The sequence below is a fragment of the Podarcis cretensis genome (assembly GCF_951804945.1).
Source record: "Podarcis cretensis genome assembly, chromosome: 5".
Classification (NCBI taxonomy): Eukaryota; Metazoa; Chordata; class Lepidosauria; order Squamata; family Lacertidae; genus Podarcis; species Podarcis cretensis.
In genome coordinates, this window is record NC_137174.1 from 97755396 (window position 1) to 97774500 (window position 19105).

General features: G+C 50.2%; 1 protein-coding gene across 2 annotated transcripts in view; it reads right to left on the reverse strand.

Moving 5' to 3' along the window:
* DIS3L2 (DIS3 like 3'-5' exoribonuclease 2) overlaps window positions 1-19105 on the reverse strand; it is a 226622-nt gene that overhangs the window by 36289 nt on the left and 171228 nt on the right. For both annotated transcript variants that reach the window (XM_079977678.1, XM_079977679.1), the window contains exon 15: window positions 10618-10697. In XM_079977678.1, the coding sequence (XP_079833804.1) occupies window positions 10618-10697 (80 nt within the window). The remainder of the gene's footprint in view (window positions 1-10617; window positions 10698-19105) is intronic.

Consider the following 19105-nt stretch of genomic DNA (forward strand, 5'->3'; position numbering starts at 1 on the left):
CATGGGAGGCTGCCTTACAGTGAGGGGGGGGGGAAGTATTTGATCCCCTGCTAAATTTGCCCGTTTGCCCTCTAACGAAGAAATGACCAGTCCATAATTTTAATGGTAGGTTTATTGTAGCTGTGAGAGACAGAATAACAACAGGAAAACCCCCAGAAACCCAGAAGACAAAAGTCAGAGATTGATGTGCATTATAGTGAGTGAAATAAGTATTTGATCCCCTATCAACCAGCCAGATGTCAGGCTACCTGGTATCTTCACTGTATGTAACAAGCTGAGATTAGAAGCTCCTGCTGTAAGGAAGAGGTCTTACCTGTAATCCCAGCTCGTTATAGTACCTGTACAAAAGATACCTATCAACAGAAGCAATCAATCCAGCAGATTCCAAAGTATCCACCATGGCCAAGACCAAAGACCATCAGCTGTCCAAGGATGTCAGGGACAAGATAGACCTGCCCAAGCCTGGACTGGGCTACAAGACTATTGCCAAGCAGCTTGGTGAGAAGGTGACAGCTGATGGGCAACACTTGGAGAAGTGCTGGAAGTGGCACACCATTGGCATGGCCAGAAGGTGGCAATTCCCATTTCGCCTCAGGTGGCAGAATGGGACGGGCACCCAATGCGTACAGACTTACACAGCAACAAAGAACATGGGAGGCTGCCTTATGCAGAGCCAGGCCATTGGTCCATCTTGTTCACTATTGCCTACACTGACTGGTTGAGGCTCTCCAGGATGCCAGGCAGGTGTCTAGCCCAATGTTACCTGGAGATGCCACTGGGAATCGAACCTGGGGCCTCCTGCTTGCAAGGCAGAGACTCAGCCAGCCAGCTATGGCCCTTACAAAAGAGGAGAGTTGAGAAAAGGCCAGCTTTCTTCCCAGCCTTTAGAGGTCTTGGATTGAGTTCCGTCCGTGTTTTGGCAGCTCCCTCACCTGTTTGCAACATTCCGTAGGAATTTGATGTCTGCTCTCTTCCTTTTTCTTCCCCACCTGCCACCCAAGATGATTAACTGGTGCATCTGAGCAGGCGAGGAACCATCTGGGCTGTTGGAGGGGAGGCAGGAGGAGAACAAACACCAGTATTCTTTTTGTAATAAACACAACTAACAGGTGAGGGAGTTGCCAGAACACTGACGGAGCTAGATCTAAAGAGAGGAGCTGCAAGAAGCAAAAAGCCCAAAGCTTTCTTTCTCTCCAGAGTTGGGCTTCTGGTGCCCTCAGGCAATCCTGGCGCAAAGCGATGGCTGAGTGGAGTTCATCAGTCATCTCAGCAACAAAGCCCCTTGTTCTCTCCGCAAAAAGGGCCACGGTCCAGAGGTGTGTGTTATGTCAAAGTCTAAGTTGTTCCTTTACAGTCATGGGGGGGGGGGGGGAGAGCGAAAAAGAGCCTGTGGTTTGTTGGCTCCCAGCTGGCTCTCAGGGGAGGCTTCCCCATTGTCTGAAAGGTGAAGCGGACCATTCTGCAGAGGGGGCTGCCAGCTCATTTGGAGCGGTGCAGAGCATGTGGGGAAGCCTCTGGGAACATCACAGGAGCCTGGCATACTGGATCAGGCCACCGGCTCACAGGGACCAACCAGACGCCTATGGAAGCCTGTAAGAACAGCCAAAGTATTCCTTGAAGGGGACCTGCACAGGAAAGCCCAAACCAAGTTCCTGTGTGCCCCTTGGCAAGTCCAGAGGCCAGTTAGAAACCTTCTTTCACTACCAGTTTTAAAGAGTGAATTTCTAGTTCTCGTGGCTTCGGAAGGAAGCTAGAGAAATGGTGTGCTGTGTTTTCTCTGCAGAATCACAAACAGGTCCCCAGTACACTGTGCCACCTGCTCTAATCTTGTGTCCCAAGGCAGGTTCCCACATATCAGACCTGGGAACCCTGTAGGCTTCCAGGTGTTGCTGGACTACAGCTCCCATCATTCCTAACCCTTGGCCATGCTGGCTGGGGCTGATGGGAGCTGGAGTCCAGCAATACCTGGAGGGTCACATCAGGTTCACCATCTCTGCTCTTAGGGAAGTGACTTTCGCTTCGATACTGCTGCCCATTCCCACATCTTAAACACAAGCCCACCAGAAAGATCTGCTGGGAACGCATTAAAAACACTGCCCTCAGTTTCAGAGCTAAAAACAGGCTGGTTTTTACTTATTTAAAAATATACATATGGTAGCTCTGTTACTGGTGGGGAGGGCAGGGCAAAGGGAGCACAAACTAAGGAGAGTTGCGGTGCTCCAACTCTTCCTGACCTCCTACCAGGTTAGGTTGCTGGGCTGACCCCCTCCAGAAGCTCAGAGCGGGCACAGATTTGTTGCAGGCAGCCAGAAAACCTCCCCCCCTCTCTTTCTCTCTCTTTTAACGCCCAGCATCTTCCCTGTGATGGCAGCTGCAATTTTTCCTGGATGTTGCCTGCATTAATGTCTTCAGGGAGCCTCATTCACCTCTCAGCCAGAGCTTCAAGGAACAGGCCTGGCTTTGTCTTCAAGGAACTTAATTAGCAAGATGCCAATGTCTGCTGGGCTGCTGTTAATGAGACACTTCTCTTTCCAAACATCCTGGGGCTGATACTCATCAGAAATGTCAACGTTTCAAATGCCTTTCCTCTCCTGGTCCGCAGTGTGTGTTTGTGCATATGTGCAAAAGCGCAGCATTAGCCTGGCCTGTTGGTGCCCAACACCTACGCAATATCTAAGTTCACAGCAGGGGCAGAAGGGAAGAATGTGTGCCCTGCTTTGGTCAGGGGCCAGACCAGCACAGAATTGGGGAGAAATGGAGACATGCAGCTGCACTGCCCCAGAAGATGCTCAGTGACAATTATCACGCAGCTCAGGCACTCCATCAGCCAATGGAGGCTGCTCCATTCGGACAAATTTTGTACTGTCTCATGAACCACAGTATACTCCCAGCCGGTCCTCAGCTGCCCACCTGTCCAGGGGGTGGCACTGCCTGTGGCATCTTCCTCCTCCTCCTCCTCCTTAGTCTCAGCATTGCCCATGTTGAAACTCAGCAGAGAGTTGGCTGTGTCTGTCAATGGCTCTGTCTCCACCCGCTGATTGGGCTCCCCACCTTCTGCCCTGGCCGCTCCAGTGGGCACCAGCCACCACACCACCCAGCCACTAACTCAGGCTGGATCTATGGAGCAGCCCAGGAAACTCCAGCGAATCTTAGGGCCACATCTCAAGCAGGGGGCTCAATGAAGTGGGAAACCCATTTCTGGACCATCCCACCGGCCGGGTGTGCGTGCCTGCACAAAAACAATTCCCTGCACATAGAAAACCAGCTTTCAAGGAGAAGCTCCAAGCCAAACCTCCTGCCTGAGATGTTGGTTTCCTATGCATCAGTATCTTGCTGTGAAAGCCAGGGCTTTGGGGGGGAGGGAGTGGGTGATTGACTCTAAAGCTGAGTTGAGATTTCTTTGCCCCCTGAGCTTTTGGCCTGTGTTGGGTGGAGATTTGCAGCTCAAAATGTGTTTGAAATCACTCTCCTCGTTTTGTCTTCCTTTGCCACTGCCGCTTGCATTGCGTGATGGCGGCAGGAGCAGGTGTGTTCCCCAAAGCGACTGCTATTCCTTCCCACCTCAATCCCGTGACAAATGCCCCCCACCGTGAGATGTTTGCCAACTTCTTTCCCATCCCAAAACTCTCCCCCTCCCAAGCCAATCCTCAAAAAGTTGCAGCATGTCCCATAATGGGCCTGGGCATTTTGACTCAGAACTAAATTCCTGTCATGGAAGGGATGGAGCCTTGGCTTAGGTATACCACCTGACTGTGGCTCTGTCCCTGCAGGTGGCCTCACCACCTGTATTTTAAACATCTCCTTAAGATGATGTCCACAGCACAAACAGAAGCCAAGTTTCAGATCGGTCCATGAGCCCCAGGGCAAGGGACCCTGGCAGTGCACAGAGGTTTGTGTTCTCTCGCAAGGAATCACCACTACTCTCCAAAAACTACAATTCCCAAGGTGCTTAGGGGAGGGGGGAGAGCCCAGGAAATGAAACAGGTTTACATTTGTAGTATTTGAATCCCATTCTTTAAGCCAACAAAGTTACAGGTGGGGAACTGAGGGTTAGAGGCCGCATTTGACCCAAATTCGCTGTCAGAGCAGTGATCAGGCCAGCCTCCTCCAAAAAGGCCACAGTGGACATTGCAGTCTCCTTGCTATGGCTGGCCCACTGGATTTCTAGTGGATTCAGTACAAACATCACTTGCCATGAATATGGGAAAGACCACAAAATGCATTGCCAGCAGCAGCACCGTAAAACTCAGAGCCAGACCTACGTAGAACTCAGCCGGCAATCTGGCAAAGGAGCCCCCCTGTTTGCAAGGAGGCTGGGAAGGGAGCCCAGGGGCCATGCCCTGACCCCAAGACAGGATCCTCCTCACTTTAACTCTGACACCCTTAACCAGCAAAATCAAGGCTGGCTCACAAGGAGCCAAAGCAAAGGGCAAGTAGCTCCGGACGACTCGAGCGACAGAGCCAAGCCACGTTCTACAGGAGAAGGGGGGAAGAAAACACACAGCCTTACGGGAAAATGCCTTCCCAACCCCAAATCTGCTGGATTCCGAGTCTGAAGCAAGTCTGAAGTTTACCGAGTCAAAATCTTTGAAATGAGCATACGGGACCTGTCTTCCTTGGCAGAACGCAGGTGTTCAAAGCACAAATTTGGTCCGGTAAAGTCTTCTGCGACTATAAAGAGTGGGAAGCAGCCATCCCTAAAGAGATTGTGGCTGTGTACACACACACACACACACACACACACACTCATTTACTCTAAATGCAGAACTCCCCCAACTCTGCTTTGTGAAGCCATCTACACACAACGTTAGTCACCACCCACGTCCAACCCATAGTTTCTCAAGAAAGCTGCAGAGTTCCCCCCACCCCCACCCACGCCTTTCACCCCAAACCAGCTTTGATGGAAAATGTGGTCCATGGGAAGCCATCCGTGCCCTCTCTCTCTGACCACCGGTGAGCACGGACGGTGCACAACTTGGAAAAGTATCCAGCTCTACTGATGTGTGTTTTGAAATGCAGTCCTGCTGCCTTTTATGCCGGTGTTGAGCTCACAGCCTACAGCCCATAAGTGGAGCTGGCTGGATCAGGCCAATGGCCCATTCAGTCCAGCATCCTGTTCTACCAGTGGCCAACCAGGTGCCTGTGGGAAACCAGCAACCAGGATCTGAGCACAACAGCAGCTCTCCCCTCCCATATTTCCAGCAACTAGTACTCAGAAACTTTACGGCCTCCAACCATGAACACGGAGGACAGACATCATGGTTAGTTCCCTCTCCTTCTGTCTTCTCTCCTCTGCCTGTCTCTCAAGAGAAGGAAGGTCCGGATCTCACCCACTTTAAGGGTGCATTCACATTATTGCCTTAGAGCCAGTGACATCGTTCCCAAACAAAAACATCTTGGAGGTCCCGGGCCACAGGGAGGTTAGGCTGGTCTCAATCAGAGCCAGGGCTTTTACAGCACTGGCCCCGATCTGGTGGAACACTCTGTCCCAAGAGACTAGGGCCCTGTGGGACTTGACATTTTCCGCAGGGCCTGCAGGACAGAGCTGTTCCACCAGGCCTTTGGCCAGGGCACAGCCTGACCCCCTCCCTTCTGTAATCCTCACAGAACTCTAGCCCAGTGGTTGCCATTAATTTGATTTTGAATTGATTTTAAAATGAATTGATTTTAAAATGCTGTGTTGTTGTTAGCCACTCTGAGCCCGGCTTCAGCTGGGGAGGGCGGGATATAAATAATAATAATAATAATAATAATAATAATAATAATAATAATAAAAAAAATTTATTTATATCCCGCCCTCCCCAGCCGAAGCCGGGCTCAGGGCGGCTAACAACACTAAAACAGTGCAACATTCTAAAAACATTATAAAAATTAATTAAAATCAAAATTGATGGCATCCATAAACTAAAGTTTTGTAAAGATTGCCAAAGGAGGGAGTCAGGCTGCGCCCTGACCAAAGGCCTGGTGGAACAGCTCTGTCTTGCAGGCCCTGCGAAAAGATGTCAAGTCCTGCAGGGCCCTTGTCTCTTGTGACAGAGCGTTCCACCAGGTTGGAGCCGCAGCCGAAAAAGCCCTGGCTCTAGTTGAGGCCAGCCTAACCTCTCTGTGGCCTGGGACCTTCAAGATGTTTTTATTTGAAGACCATAAGTTCCTCTGTGGGGCATACCAGGAGAAGCGGTCCCATAGGTACGAGGGTCCTAGGCCGTATAAAAAATATTATATTATAAAAATATTATTATTATTAATAATATTAATATTACCCTCTGGTATGTTTCACAGGGCTTCCCCGCCTAGCTGTTCACATCAGCACAGCTTCCTTAGTGTCCGATTGGTTTTGGTTTGTATTCACACCAAGGGTCGTTGACAGTGTGGGGGTATCTTTACCCCATGCATGCTCACAGGGGTTGAGGTCAACTGAGGTACAGGAGGCTGTGGTTTCAAATGGGGCAACCGGGGGTTAGCAGGAGGCTCTGTTGCAGAAGTCAAAAGGCAAGAGCTACTGAAAAAAACATCCCAGGATCTAAGACACAAATGAAGCAGGATTAAGGTCATCTTTGTGTCTCAAAAAGCAGGTAATTTAGCTTAAGTCAATCAATCTCAGCAAACATTACAGAAGATGAGACTCAAAGGCAAGCTGAGCAGCTGGGGACTCAAATGCACACGAGTCCCTCCGCTCCCCCACTCAAATGGTGTCAGGTAGTAAATCACCAAAAGGAATTAATCCAGTGCCATGAATTACTGACAGAACTTGATTTAATAACAGGCAACTGCTGTTGGAAATGAATTCATCTGAGCAATCAATCCCCAGTAAACCGACAACAGAAGCAGGCAGAGTTAACTGAGCTGCAGGCCCTGATCAGGGCTCAAGGAAACAATCCCCATGAGGGGAAGAAACACAAGACAGCGAGCTTTAGAGAGATGCTAATGCGTTCACACCTCATGTGAGCACAGACTAAAAACCCAACACTGGAAATGCAGTAGGTGCACAGTAAGCGGGAATGTGAACACAGCCTAAGCCTGATTCAACGGCTAATTTGGTGCAGCGTGGGGTGGAATCTGAGTGGGTGCAAGAGAAGAGGTGCTGCACCAAGCTATGGGAACATCCGTCTGAATAAGAGACTTCGGAATCCTATGGCAATATGTCCTCCCAGTTGCCAGGGCATCTTTGACCTGAGCAGTCAGCAGAACTAGCAGCAACATGATAACAAAACAATAATAATAAAAAAGCCATCCTACTGATAGGTAAAGGAAAAGGGACCCCTGACCATTAGGTCCAGTCGTGGACGACTCTGGGGTTGCGACGCTCATCTCGCTTTATTGGCCGAAGGAGCCGGCATACAGCTTCTGGTTCATGTGGCCAGCAGGACTAAGCCACTTCTGGCAAACCAGAGCAGCGCACGGAAACGCTGTTTACCTTCCTGCCGGAGTGGTACCTATTTATCTACTTGTACTTTGACGTGCTTTCGAACTGCTAGGTTGGCAGGAGCAGGGACTGAGCAATGGGAGCTCACCCCATTGCAGGGATTCAAACCGCCGACCTTCTGATCGGCAAGTCCTTGGCTCTGCGGTTTAACTCACAGCACCACCCGCGTCCCTTCCATCCTACTGATACATGGTGGCAATATTACAAGTTATCAATCAATTAATCACCTTCAACACAAGCATATCAAGGCAATGTACAGGCCAGGGCTGAGAGATAAGAGGCCACCTAAAGCCATCCACACTGGAGAATGCGTTTGAAATGGGTTCTTCTACAGACATGCACAATTCCTGAATAAACTACAGGAATACAGGTGTGTACATATATGCACTATGAACACAAAAACCTAGACGTTACACACAGAGTTCAATTCTGGTGGTTGTTGTGTTTTCATGTTGCACAGCAATGCTATCGGTGATGCACCCACAGTGGCCCAAACAGTGATGAATGCATTTCATTAAAAGTTCAATTAATTGCTACTTGCTCGGTTTCCGTTACAGGCGACAACTGCTGCGCTTGGCGTGGCATGCACAAGCTGCGTAATTTGGAACAGGCTTGCTTTAAGCCACCTTAGAAATCCATGTTGAGACTGCAGATTACAATAAGCTGCAATTAACCAATTTGATAGGAATGCCAAAAGGCCGCAGTGGTTGAAGTTTTCCATCAATGGACTCCAGCGTATTTCGGGAGGGTGGGGCAAAAGAACGGATTTTCAATGGCAAAAATATTGTCAGAAAAATACCCAAGTTTTGTGAGTATGTAAGTTGCACAAGTAAGGAAGTTGCACTGAAAGCCGGTCTGTTTAGAAGATGAAGCTCAAAGCATCTGGGGGTGTCATCTGGCTAAAGTGCTTTCCTGACCCACTGAACCCACTGATTTGGTAGAGCTAAGCCAGGTTAGGAACATAGAAAGCAGCCTTACACTGAGTCCGACAGGTCAGCTATGCTGACTGGTACATGTTCTCCAAGCTTCCAGACAGGGAATTTCTCCCCAACCTGCTTGGAGATGCCAGGGATGTTAAGAGGCTCAGGTGCTAACTTCTTGCTCTGTGAATGACCCTGTTTTGTGAATGCACAAGCTTGGGACTGCAAGCTCCCCACTCCCCTTCTCTTTCACAGCCACGTAGAGGAAATTCACCTGCTTTCAAACAAGCCACGGTTCCTCATCATGCCTAAATTCAGGAACTGTAGCTTAATTAAACTTTAGCAAGTGAACAAGCCCAGATCAAAAGCCATGGTCGATCCTAACCAAAGTTAAAACAAACCACAGTTCCCAGACTTCAGATGCAATGAGGAATTAGGCTAATTCAAAAGCAGAAGTGGTTGCTCCAACTTCCTTGCAGCTGAAAAAAAACCCAAACAAACAGGGAGGGAGGAAGAGTATGTTTTTTTCCTGCACCATATGAAAAAGTACTTTCTGTGCGTGTCTAGTGGGGAGCAGATGCACAAGGGGCAAATGTTTTCGAGATGCCAAATTCCTTCTCCTTATAACACACAGTGTTACTTCACCTGTTGTCTATGGCTAAACTGGCTCACTCTTTTCAGTGATGCGCTGCACATTCCCAATTCTTGCTTTGTGCTTGTGACACAGGCGGTTGTGTTGGGTGTGGAGCACCCTTGTGGAGGGTGCATCGAAAGTGGGCATGATCAGGCGGAGACTGTACTTCATCCTGCACCCAAGAGTTTCAAGGTCACATGACAGCCACAAAATATCTCTAGAGAAGGGCAGGGGGCAGGACCAGAGAAGGGCGTGGCATGGAAAGGGGCGGCCAAGTCAAGAGTCCTGGGGGCCAGACAAAGAGGCAGGGAGGGCCATGCTCAGTGCCTGGGACTGATGTTTCCCACCCTATCCTGGCCTGGTCTGGGTGGCAGAATGTTTGCAAACACAAGCAATAGCTGTGCACCTTGAATGAGCAGAATGTTTCCTCTGCTTGTATATCCCACTGTGCTCCTGTATCTGGGTTGGGTTGGCAGTGCCAATCTATAACTCTCCTCTGCCCCCTCGCCTGCAAGCTTCCACCCCTCAACTCCCAAATTCGCCACCCACCAGAATTTTGTCTTTCAAGAGCAGCTAATGCTGCAGCTACTGCAGCCGACCTGCAAGGAAAGCGACAACCTCCAATTGGCTGTGGTAGTCTTCAGTGTGTTCAGACCTGGGATTCAGCTTTCACCCAAGCGTGCAATTGGGGATCCATTTAAACAAAACGAAACAAATATTTCTATGGTGGGAGTGCTGCTGTGGCCACCCAACTTAGATCCAGACCTACCAAAAGTTTGCTGAACCCCAGTAGGGGGGCCACATTTGTTTGTCTCGGAGGACATGCCTGAGCTGAGCTGCAAATGCAGTTGTTCCAAGGTTCCAATCCACGTTTAACTACCATATTTTTCACCCTATAGGACGCACTTTTCCCCCTCCAAAAATGAAGGGGAAATGTGTGTGCGTCCTATGGAGCGAATGCAGGCTTTCGCTGAAGCCTGGAGAGCGAGAGGGGTCGGTGTGCACCGACCCCTCTCGCTCTCCAGGCTTCAGGAGAGCCGCAGCGCCAGCCCCACAAGGTCGGGGGACAGCGGGGAGGTGGAACGCCGCCATCCCGCTGTCTCCCGATGTGGTTTGGAGGCTGACGGCGGCGAGACGCGTGCTTCTCCCCGCTGCCTGCCCCGCAAGCTCCGGGGACAGTGGGGAGGCGCAGCGCGTCTTCCCGCTGTCCCCGGACCTGGTCTGCAGGCGGGCGGCGTGGAGAAGAGCACTTCTCCCCGCTGCTGGCCCCACAAGCGCCTGGGGGGGAAATAAATTTTTTTTCCTTTATTTCCCCCCAAAAAAACTTGGTGCATCCTATGGGCCGGTGCGTCCTATGGGGCGAAAAATACGGTACGTGGCTTGTGGGGAGGCAGACAGTCACTGCCCTAGCCTACCTTACAAGGCTGTTGCTGCAAGGCTAAACTGCCGCCCTGAGTTTCCAAGAGGAAGGGTGGGATGCAAAGAAGCAGAAGGCAGTCCAAAAGCCACTGTGCCCCTTACGTGCCCAAGCAGTTCCGATTCCCCAGTGCCAGCGAGAAGGGGTCAGGCATCTGCCTTGCACTCCTGTTCCTCCTACACACTTACACACACTAGTTGTGTAGGGTTTTTGCAGGCCTTACTTGTTGCTGTCCCGGTACTGATAGATGTAACATCCTTGTGGCATTCCGCTCTCCTTGTCCAAAGTAAACGAGAGTTTCAGCTGCAGAAAGGAGGAGAACGAAAGAAAGGAAGGAAGGAAGGAGGGAGGGAGGTGGGGGGAAAGAGAAAGATTTTTTTTAAAAAAACACACACACACAACCACATTTAGGCGATGTTCTCAGCTGCGGCAGCAACCCCATGAAAGGCTGAGGGGAGAGACCAACCTCACCAAGGCTGACACTCAACCGCTGAGGCCTGGAACATAGAGCAGGGCTCCAAACCTCAGGGAAGACGGAGTCACATGCCTTGCAGAAAAAGCACTGGCTTTTTCCACTCCTTTGTTGCTATAAAGTGTTTGCGGTTCTCCCGAAATGGCGTGGGTCATGACAGCTCCCTCCCCCACCACCTTCGAACACACTCCAAACCCACCACCCACACACATCCACGGCCCTGCAAAAAGCAGCTCTCCGCCTCCTCCTCTGGGGTACAGGATTCTCCCCCAGCGGCCAGACTTCCCACGAGCCTCTTTCTCTGAAAGCTTCTGCCCTGCGGACCTCCAAGCACATTTGGGAGGGAGGGAGAAAGAGAGAGGAGGAAAACCACAAAGGGAAAGGCGACAAATTCTTCCTTTGGCACAGAGTTAATCCAAAAGCCAGTTGGAAGAGCTTGCAGTTTGGCCCCATGTCCAGCAGGGGGCTGCACAGGGTGACCTGGAAAAAACGTGGGGAGCCCAGGAGGGGCTGGGAGAGATTATTTGCTGGAAATCCAAGAAAGGGTTTCGGAATAGTGGGTCAAGTCCTGTGTTATCTAAGGCCAGTTCATCTGAGGCAGGGAAAAACTCATTTGGCTACTACACTACTGAAGAAGAAGAAGAAGAAGAAGAAGAAGAAGAAGAAGAAGAAGAAGAAGAGGAGGAGGAGGAGGAGGAGGAGGAGGAGGAGGAGGAGGAGGAGGAGGAGGAGGAGGAATGGAATTCAATACAGCTCTGCACAGATTTTGTTAAAGGACGGTAGAGTTTCTGAACAAGCAACTCACTAATAAACACACATTGGGGCTTACTTAGAGCTGCCCCCCCCAACAGCTGGAATGGATTTGAAAGGGAAAGAGGTTAGGAAGTAGCCATCCAAACCATGCCTGGTCTAAGGAGAGAATGAACCACCCATTGTTCCTACACTTATCGCCCTAAGCCAGGGGCTGGGGACCATGCCGCTATGCGAATGTCGTGGGACTACATTTCCCATCATCCTGGGTCATGCTGGCTGCTGGGGCTGCTGGGAGATGGAATCCAGCAACACCTCGAGGGCCACAGGTTCCTCAAACAGATGAATCGAGCAATTGAGCCAAGCCACACAGGGACAAGAGTGTCAGGAAGGGGGGAAATGCGGGTGTGTACAGGACAGAGAGAGAGAGAGCACCCAGATTCTCAGGCCCATTCAATCTAAGCAAAAAGTCTTTCTCCAACCCAAGTATGATGCGCCGACAGTCCCTGAGAGCAGCGCTGGGCTGGTCAATTGTAGGCATGGAGGAAGCTGCCTTCTACTGTTCCATTGAACTCAATATTGTTGACTGTGACTGATGGTGGTTCTCCAGGAGCTCAGGCAGGGGGTCTTTTCCTACCTTACTTGGAGATCCTGGGGATGAAACCTGAGATTTCCTGCATGCAAACTCCACCAGTGAGCTGTGGCCCTTCCCAGAGGAGGAGGAAGAGTAGCATGTGTGTTTGCGCGTGCGCACATGCCATGTTTTTGAATGCTTCGCCACATTAAAATAAAAACCCAGGGACGCGGGTGGTGGTGTGGGTTAAACCAAAGAGCGTAGGATTTGCTGATCAGAAGGTCGGCAGTTCGAATCCCCGCGATGGGCTGAGCTCCCGTTGCTCAGTCCCTGCTCCTGCTAACCTAACAGTTCAAAAGCACGTCAAAGTGCAAGTAGATAAATAGGTACTGCTCCGGCGGGAAGGTAAGTGGTGTTTCCGTGCGCTGCTCTGGTTCACCAGAAGCGGCTTAGTCATGCTGGCCACATGACCCGGAAGCTGTACGCCGGCTCCCTCGGCCAATAAAGCGAGATGAGCGCCACAACCCCAGAGTCGGCCACGACTGGACCTAATGGTCAGGGGTCCCTTTACCTTTACTCTAGCATATCAGGGTTGAAGATAGAGCATAGCCCTTTCCCTCATCCACTAGTCTATTAAATGCAGGGAGGTTTTTAATAGAAGGGTGTGTGTGAGCACCCTCTGCGCTGTCTGCAGTGAAGCAGCCCAGAATCCTACCACCTTGGCCAAATGCTCACCAAGGGTTCCTTACAGATCAGGATTCACATTGGCAAATGAATGCTCTGTCAAACTAGGGGTGGCACACATTGCCAGCAAGATAGCTCAGTTGATAAGAGTGCTGCTCCAGAGAAGCGGACACGGAGCAATGGATCCAAACTACAAGAAAGAAGATTCCACCTAAACATTAGGAAGAACTTCCTGACAGTAAGAGCTGTTTGACAGTGGAATTTGCTGCCAAGGAGTGTGGTGGAGTCTCCTTCTTTGGAGGTCTTTAAGCAGAGGCTTGACAACCATATGTCAGGAGTGCTCTGATGGTGTTTCCTGCTTGGCAGGGGGTTGGACTCGATGGCCCTTGTGGTCTCTTCCAACTCTATGATTCTATGATTCTGATTCTATATCTCTATAAGACATGGAACTCTTCCTGCCCAGTCTCGGCACAAGAATAGACGTGCCAAGGGATAGCTCAGTTGGTAGAGCATGAGACTCTTAATCTCAGGGTTGTGGGTTCGAGCCCCATGTTGGGCAAAAAGATTCCCTGCACAGCCGGGGTTTGGACTAGATGACCCTCGTTGTCCCTTCCAACTCTACAATTCTACGATGTGCCCATTTTGCATGTGTTCAATTACCAGCCCGTTCTGTCATGCTTTCTGAACTTAGCAAAAGAGACATGAAAACGCACATTTTAAATTGCACACATTCCCCCATCCCAAACACATTTTTGCAGCATCCTTTTTAGGCCGAGAACGGAAACACAAAATTCAGAGCACAATCGGAAGGATAAGCGCCTCCCAATCTGCACATTAGTCTGGGAAGCAAAATTCTCAAATAACCCTACTTCAACAAAAAGCTTTCCTGCACACACAAAAACTGGTATGTCAAGGAGCACATTCCTCATTTATCTTCTCCCGGACACATGGGTCTTGTGTGAATGGGAATCTTTCTCCACCCCCATTCAATTATAGGAGTCCTGTCCCCCACCAAACACTCATGGCCTCCAGGGAGACTAACTGCTCTTAGAGAAGAAGCTCTTCAGGACTGGATAACCTCTTGGCAGTCTGCCTTGCGTGAAGAGGGAGTTATTCTGATCTAGCCTGATGAGGTGTGGCAGAGATGCTAATGAAACTGTTTTCACAAGGAGGACTCCTGGAGTGAGCCGCAGGTTACCCTCAACGCTTCTGGACATTTTGGAGAATGGACGGCAGACCTGACCTTTGCAAATGAAGCAAACACCACAGAGAGACTGGCTTTATTTGCAGACAGTTGCTGAACCCGAAGAAAACCCGAGAAGTAAAATTAACAGCCTATGAAAGAGCAAAGGCTTTATTAAGTTGCCCTTCCACCAGTGGGCCCTTTGCACAGCCAGCATGCCGGCTCATTAGACGCTGAGCCAATTCGCACTCCTCTGCAAGGCAGCAAGTGGAAATCGAAGCAGCCGAGCTCCCCTGACCCTAATTAAGATTGCCCAAGGTGCAGCTGCTGCAGACTCCACACATCTCTGCACAGGTGCAAACCTGCAATTTTATTCAAACCCAGCTATTTGTGTACCAAAGCCCAATACACCCACAAGCTGGGTTCTCCAGTTTGTTCCGATGCCTCAGCCTCATCTGGTGCAGGTCGATCAGCCGCAACTTGATGTCGCCTCAGTGGGATTCATCAGAAACCCTCACGGGACATCCAGGCAGATTTTGCATCGGGAGCAGCCTTGGGAGGAAGCCCTGTGGCGAGCTGGGCATTTGAATCCCTGCGATCCTGGAAAGCTAGACCAGTTTTCTCATGGAGTAATGTAAGCCACACCATAGGGCAAGGGGAGGGGAGGCTCACACCATCCAGTTATTCTGCAAACCAAAAATAGATATAAAATTCAATTTAAATATTGGGGGGGGGGGAGGTCTGCTGTGGAGAGTAGACATGCCGGGGCTTGTGAGGTCTTATTCAGAAGGAGGAAATTTCTAAATATTAGATGCTAAACTCGCAGGCTGCAGACCATAATGAGTGACAGCAATTGGTCCAGCTGCCCAACACCCCACCCCGTATTTGTGGGGGTCCAGGTCCAAGTGAGCTCTGACAAAAGCCTCCGAGGAGGCCCCTCTGTTCACAAAGGCAAAGTTCACTACTGCTTCCGCGCTTGGGGACCGCAGAAAGGACAGCGAGGCGAGGCCCTGCTGGATCCCATCACGACAAGCCGTTTCTGGGATATATGCCTGCCGTCATTTTGTTCCGTCAACTTGCCACCAGGTTCAACTTGCGGCAGGGCAGAGAGACACGGAGCTCATCCATCACCCAGCCGCATTCTTCGGAGGAGAGCGCTGCAGCGCAGCAGTCTCCGTGCCTGACAAATCGCCCTTTCCAGCTCATTGGCACTGGGCACAAAAGGGCTGTTCTTCATGCCGGGGGGCCGGGGGGGGGGGCAGATTCGGTGGGAATGAGGGGGATTGGGAAGGCTGAGAACAACAGAGGCTCACCTACCCAAGGAGGCTCGCTGATAAATTAAGATGTCGTAGGCCCTTGAATAAGAGCTACCAAGAAGACTAGTTTCTTGAGGGTGGCAAACGCCTTCAACACCACATGAGCAGAAAAATGCCAGAGGTGGCATAGGGGGCATCTTGGCTTGGCAGGAACATAACCAACAGTGGTTAAAGTTAGTCAAACGTAAGTTTCTAGGTCTCCATTTTTAAACGCTCTCCTGTCCACAGGCCTGTCCACACTGTCAGAAGCAAAAGGAAGTCTGACGTTCTTCCAATTTGCATCGTCTCTGTCCGGCTGCCTGGAAGAAATTCCTAGCCCACTCCTGGTGAACAGGGTGAATGCCTACTAACAAACCGAGGCTCACTTCCCATGTGTTCTTACCCCAAAGTTGTGTGGTGTCGCATGCTGAAGATCAGGCCCTAAAACAGGGTGCAATTCTTCCTCTCAACTTATCTCCACCTCCTAGGTTTGTGGTCCTGCGCAACAGACGAGGGTTGGGGTCCTCATTTCACCTACAAGCAAGCATTGAGGTGGTGGGAGAAATCGTATGGCTGCCCTGACTGAGAATTCAACAGGGCCATTAAAAGGTGTGATGTGTTGTGAGAGGTATCTACCCTGTCCATCAACATCTGCAGGGCCAAAGCTGAACTGCCTTTGCAAGAGAAATACCTGCCATGCAGCCTGTATCTCAACAGCGGGGTCGGAAGAGGCAACGGGTGGAGGAAAAGGGGATCAGCCAAGCTGCCATGGGTTGAAGGTCGTTATGCATTTTGGAAGAATTTGTTCTGATTTTAAGGTACTATAGGTCTCGCTAGCTCCTGCAGCAGGTTTTGAGAAAGGGGGCGTGGCTTATCTTTTGCAAAGCTCCATGCACACAGGTGGCACCCTAAGGGCCCTTGCCAAGGCTCTGGAGAGCCACTTCCAGGCAGAATGGGCAGCGAAAGAAGCTTCCAATGCTCCTGGGGGGCAGGGGCCACAGCTCAGGGGCAGAGCATGTGCTCTGCATGCAGAAGTTCCTGGGTCCATTCACTAGAAGCGTGTACTTTTAAAATGAGGCTGCATTTTAAATTGCATTTTAACCTGTATTTTAAATTGGTTTCCCCCCACCCCATTATGTTTTTACTGTAATTTTACTGGTGTTAGCAGCCCTGAGCCCAGCTCTGGCCAGGGAGGGCGGGGTATAAATAACATTTATTTATTTTTTTATTATTATTATTATTATTATTATTATTATTATTATTATTATTTATTATAGACGCTGCTACTGGAGGAGACTCTTGAGACTCTTGAGAGTCCCATGGACTGCAAGAAGATTAAACCTCTCCATTCTTAAGGAAATCAACTCTGAGTGCTAACTGGAAGGACAGATTGTGAAGCTGAGGCTCCAAGACTTTGGCCACCTCATGCGAAGAGAAGACTCCCTGGAAAAGACCCTGATGTTGGGAAAGATGGAGGGCACAAGGAGAAGGGACGACAGAGGACGAGATGGTGGGACGGTGTTCTCAAAGCTACCAGCATGAGTTTGACCAAACTGCGGGAGGCAGTGGAAGACAGGAGTGCCTTTCGTGCTCTGGTCCAGGGGGTCACAAAGAGTCGGACACGACTAAATGACTAAACAACAACAACAACAACAAATTATAGACACTGAGCTAGGCCTGATCTGGTAGGCGGCAGCGTCCGACTGTCCCTAGCATCTCTAGGCACAAAAAGATCTTGAGCAGGGCAGCTTCTTTTCGCTCAAGATTGCAAGAGCTGCTTCTAGCCAGAGCAAGTAAACCCTTCTGCTGTCCAGCAGCTTCAACCACCCCTATCTGGATGATGATCTCCTTTGGTCCGCTGACCAGCGAAAGGTTTAAGTTAAAAACATTCTGGCCCCAAGCCTGCTTTTCACTTGGCTGTGCCTGTTTTCAGTAAAGAATGTATGAACTTTCCCCTAAGAGAAGGGGTTTTGTCACAGTAACCTTGGCTCTGCGCCCAGGGCAACCTTCTGCACCTGACAGAAATAGAAGCCTGTCTTTCCTAAAGGCACACCAGAGTGGACACAGCACAGCATCTTTCCCCGCATGAATGGAAAGTGAGAACGTGGCTGAGTTACAGCCCCGGGGTGGGGGCAAAACCCATCCTTTTGAAAAAGGGGTGTGTGATGGGGAAACATACAGGTGCCACACATTGGACAGACACCAAAAGACAGGGCTGTGGGTGAGCCCTGGGATTCTGTGAGCGACACCACCAAAGCTCATAATCTGATACAGAGTATAAAATTCAACACCTCTACCTCAATAAAAAATTTTTAAAGCAGAGTTTCTAGTCTCTATGGCTGTGAAACCAAACTTAAAATAGTGGGGGGTGGGATGATGAAAGTTGTAGGAAACTTGAATGCTTCTGTGCCTCTTTGACTTGCTCTGCGCTGGGCTTGAGAGCGGATTTAAATGCAATTCATTTGCATAATCAATTTGGGCCCCCCAAATTCAGCTTTTCATCGGATGGAATTTGGGTTCCCCTGCAGCTGATTTTTAAAACTTGCTTAAGCTCAGAGCACAAAGAGCCCCATTTATAACCTTCTCTTTTTGAATGTGCTGCTTCGCTGGAGATTCAACATGGTCCCCTCCCCGCCCCCCTGCCCCCCCCCCCCCCCGTTCAGCGGCTGTGGTCATGGTTCACAGGCAGGATCGCAATTTTTTTGCCAAACATCTTCTTTTCCATATATATAGATATACGCGCATGCCTCCAATATAAACGGTGCTTTTAGAGCCACTTGCAAATCTAGGAACTTTGACGTCACTCTTCCTTCCACCTACTCAATCTTGACCACAACAAAGAAGAGTGGTGGGAAAGTTCAGATGGAAAACCGGCCGCCGCGCGCCAGGCCTCAGCCAGAGGAGAGGATATTTATTAGGCGATCCAGCGCAGGGCAGCAGTTTGCCCATCAGGCTGACAGAGCCCTGGGTTCAAACTCCACCCAAAGCTTCTCGTCGGCTGCCATGCCTGCTTTGCATCATCAGAGAAAGGTGCACGAGGGAAGAACCCAGGGGCACTGCACAGAAATCTAGGGGGACTCTCCTCCCTGGGACTCCCCCAAACATGGCTGCTTCAAGCAATCCCTGCAGAGCATCACTGGACAGTGCCGAGGCAACTTGCTACATCTCTTGCCTCGGCTATGCTACCTGTGAACCGGGAATGTTGGTGGCCCACCTCTCAGGGTCGTTGTGAGAACCGACAGTGCAAAGGCGGCAAAGCACATTAAGCGTGCGCGAGGTTCAAATGGTCAACAGGAACCCCAAACCCTGTTATGGAGGAGAAGAAGACAAAGACAAGCCTAGAAGCTGGGTCAGGTGTTAAGGCAGGGAGATGCTTCCCTGGGTGAACTCTAAAAATACTCCTCACTGTGGTAGCGGTGGGGGGGGGGGGAGAGATGATTCTTTGAAGGAGCTGAGCCCTGCACTCGCTCTATTCCCAAGCATCCCACGCCTTTCTGCTGGCTGGTTTCACACATCTGGGGAACTTGGTAGGGTAAAGTCAGCCTGCAATTTGGCCACGTTCCTTTTCAGAAGTAGGTTTTAAGGAGCAGAAACTAATACCACATTTAATGGACACTCGAGCTCTCAAAACGAATTATTTATCCAAAAAGTTTATTTTATTCTATTCTAATTTTTTTTTAAGGAGGAGATGAACGGCTCTCGCAGCAAATTTTCCATCCGTGGTGTTTTCTTTTAAGTCTTCAACCCCAATCC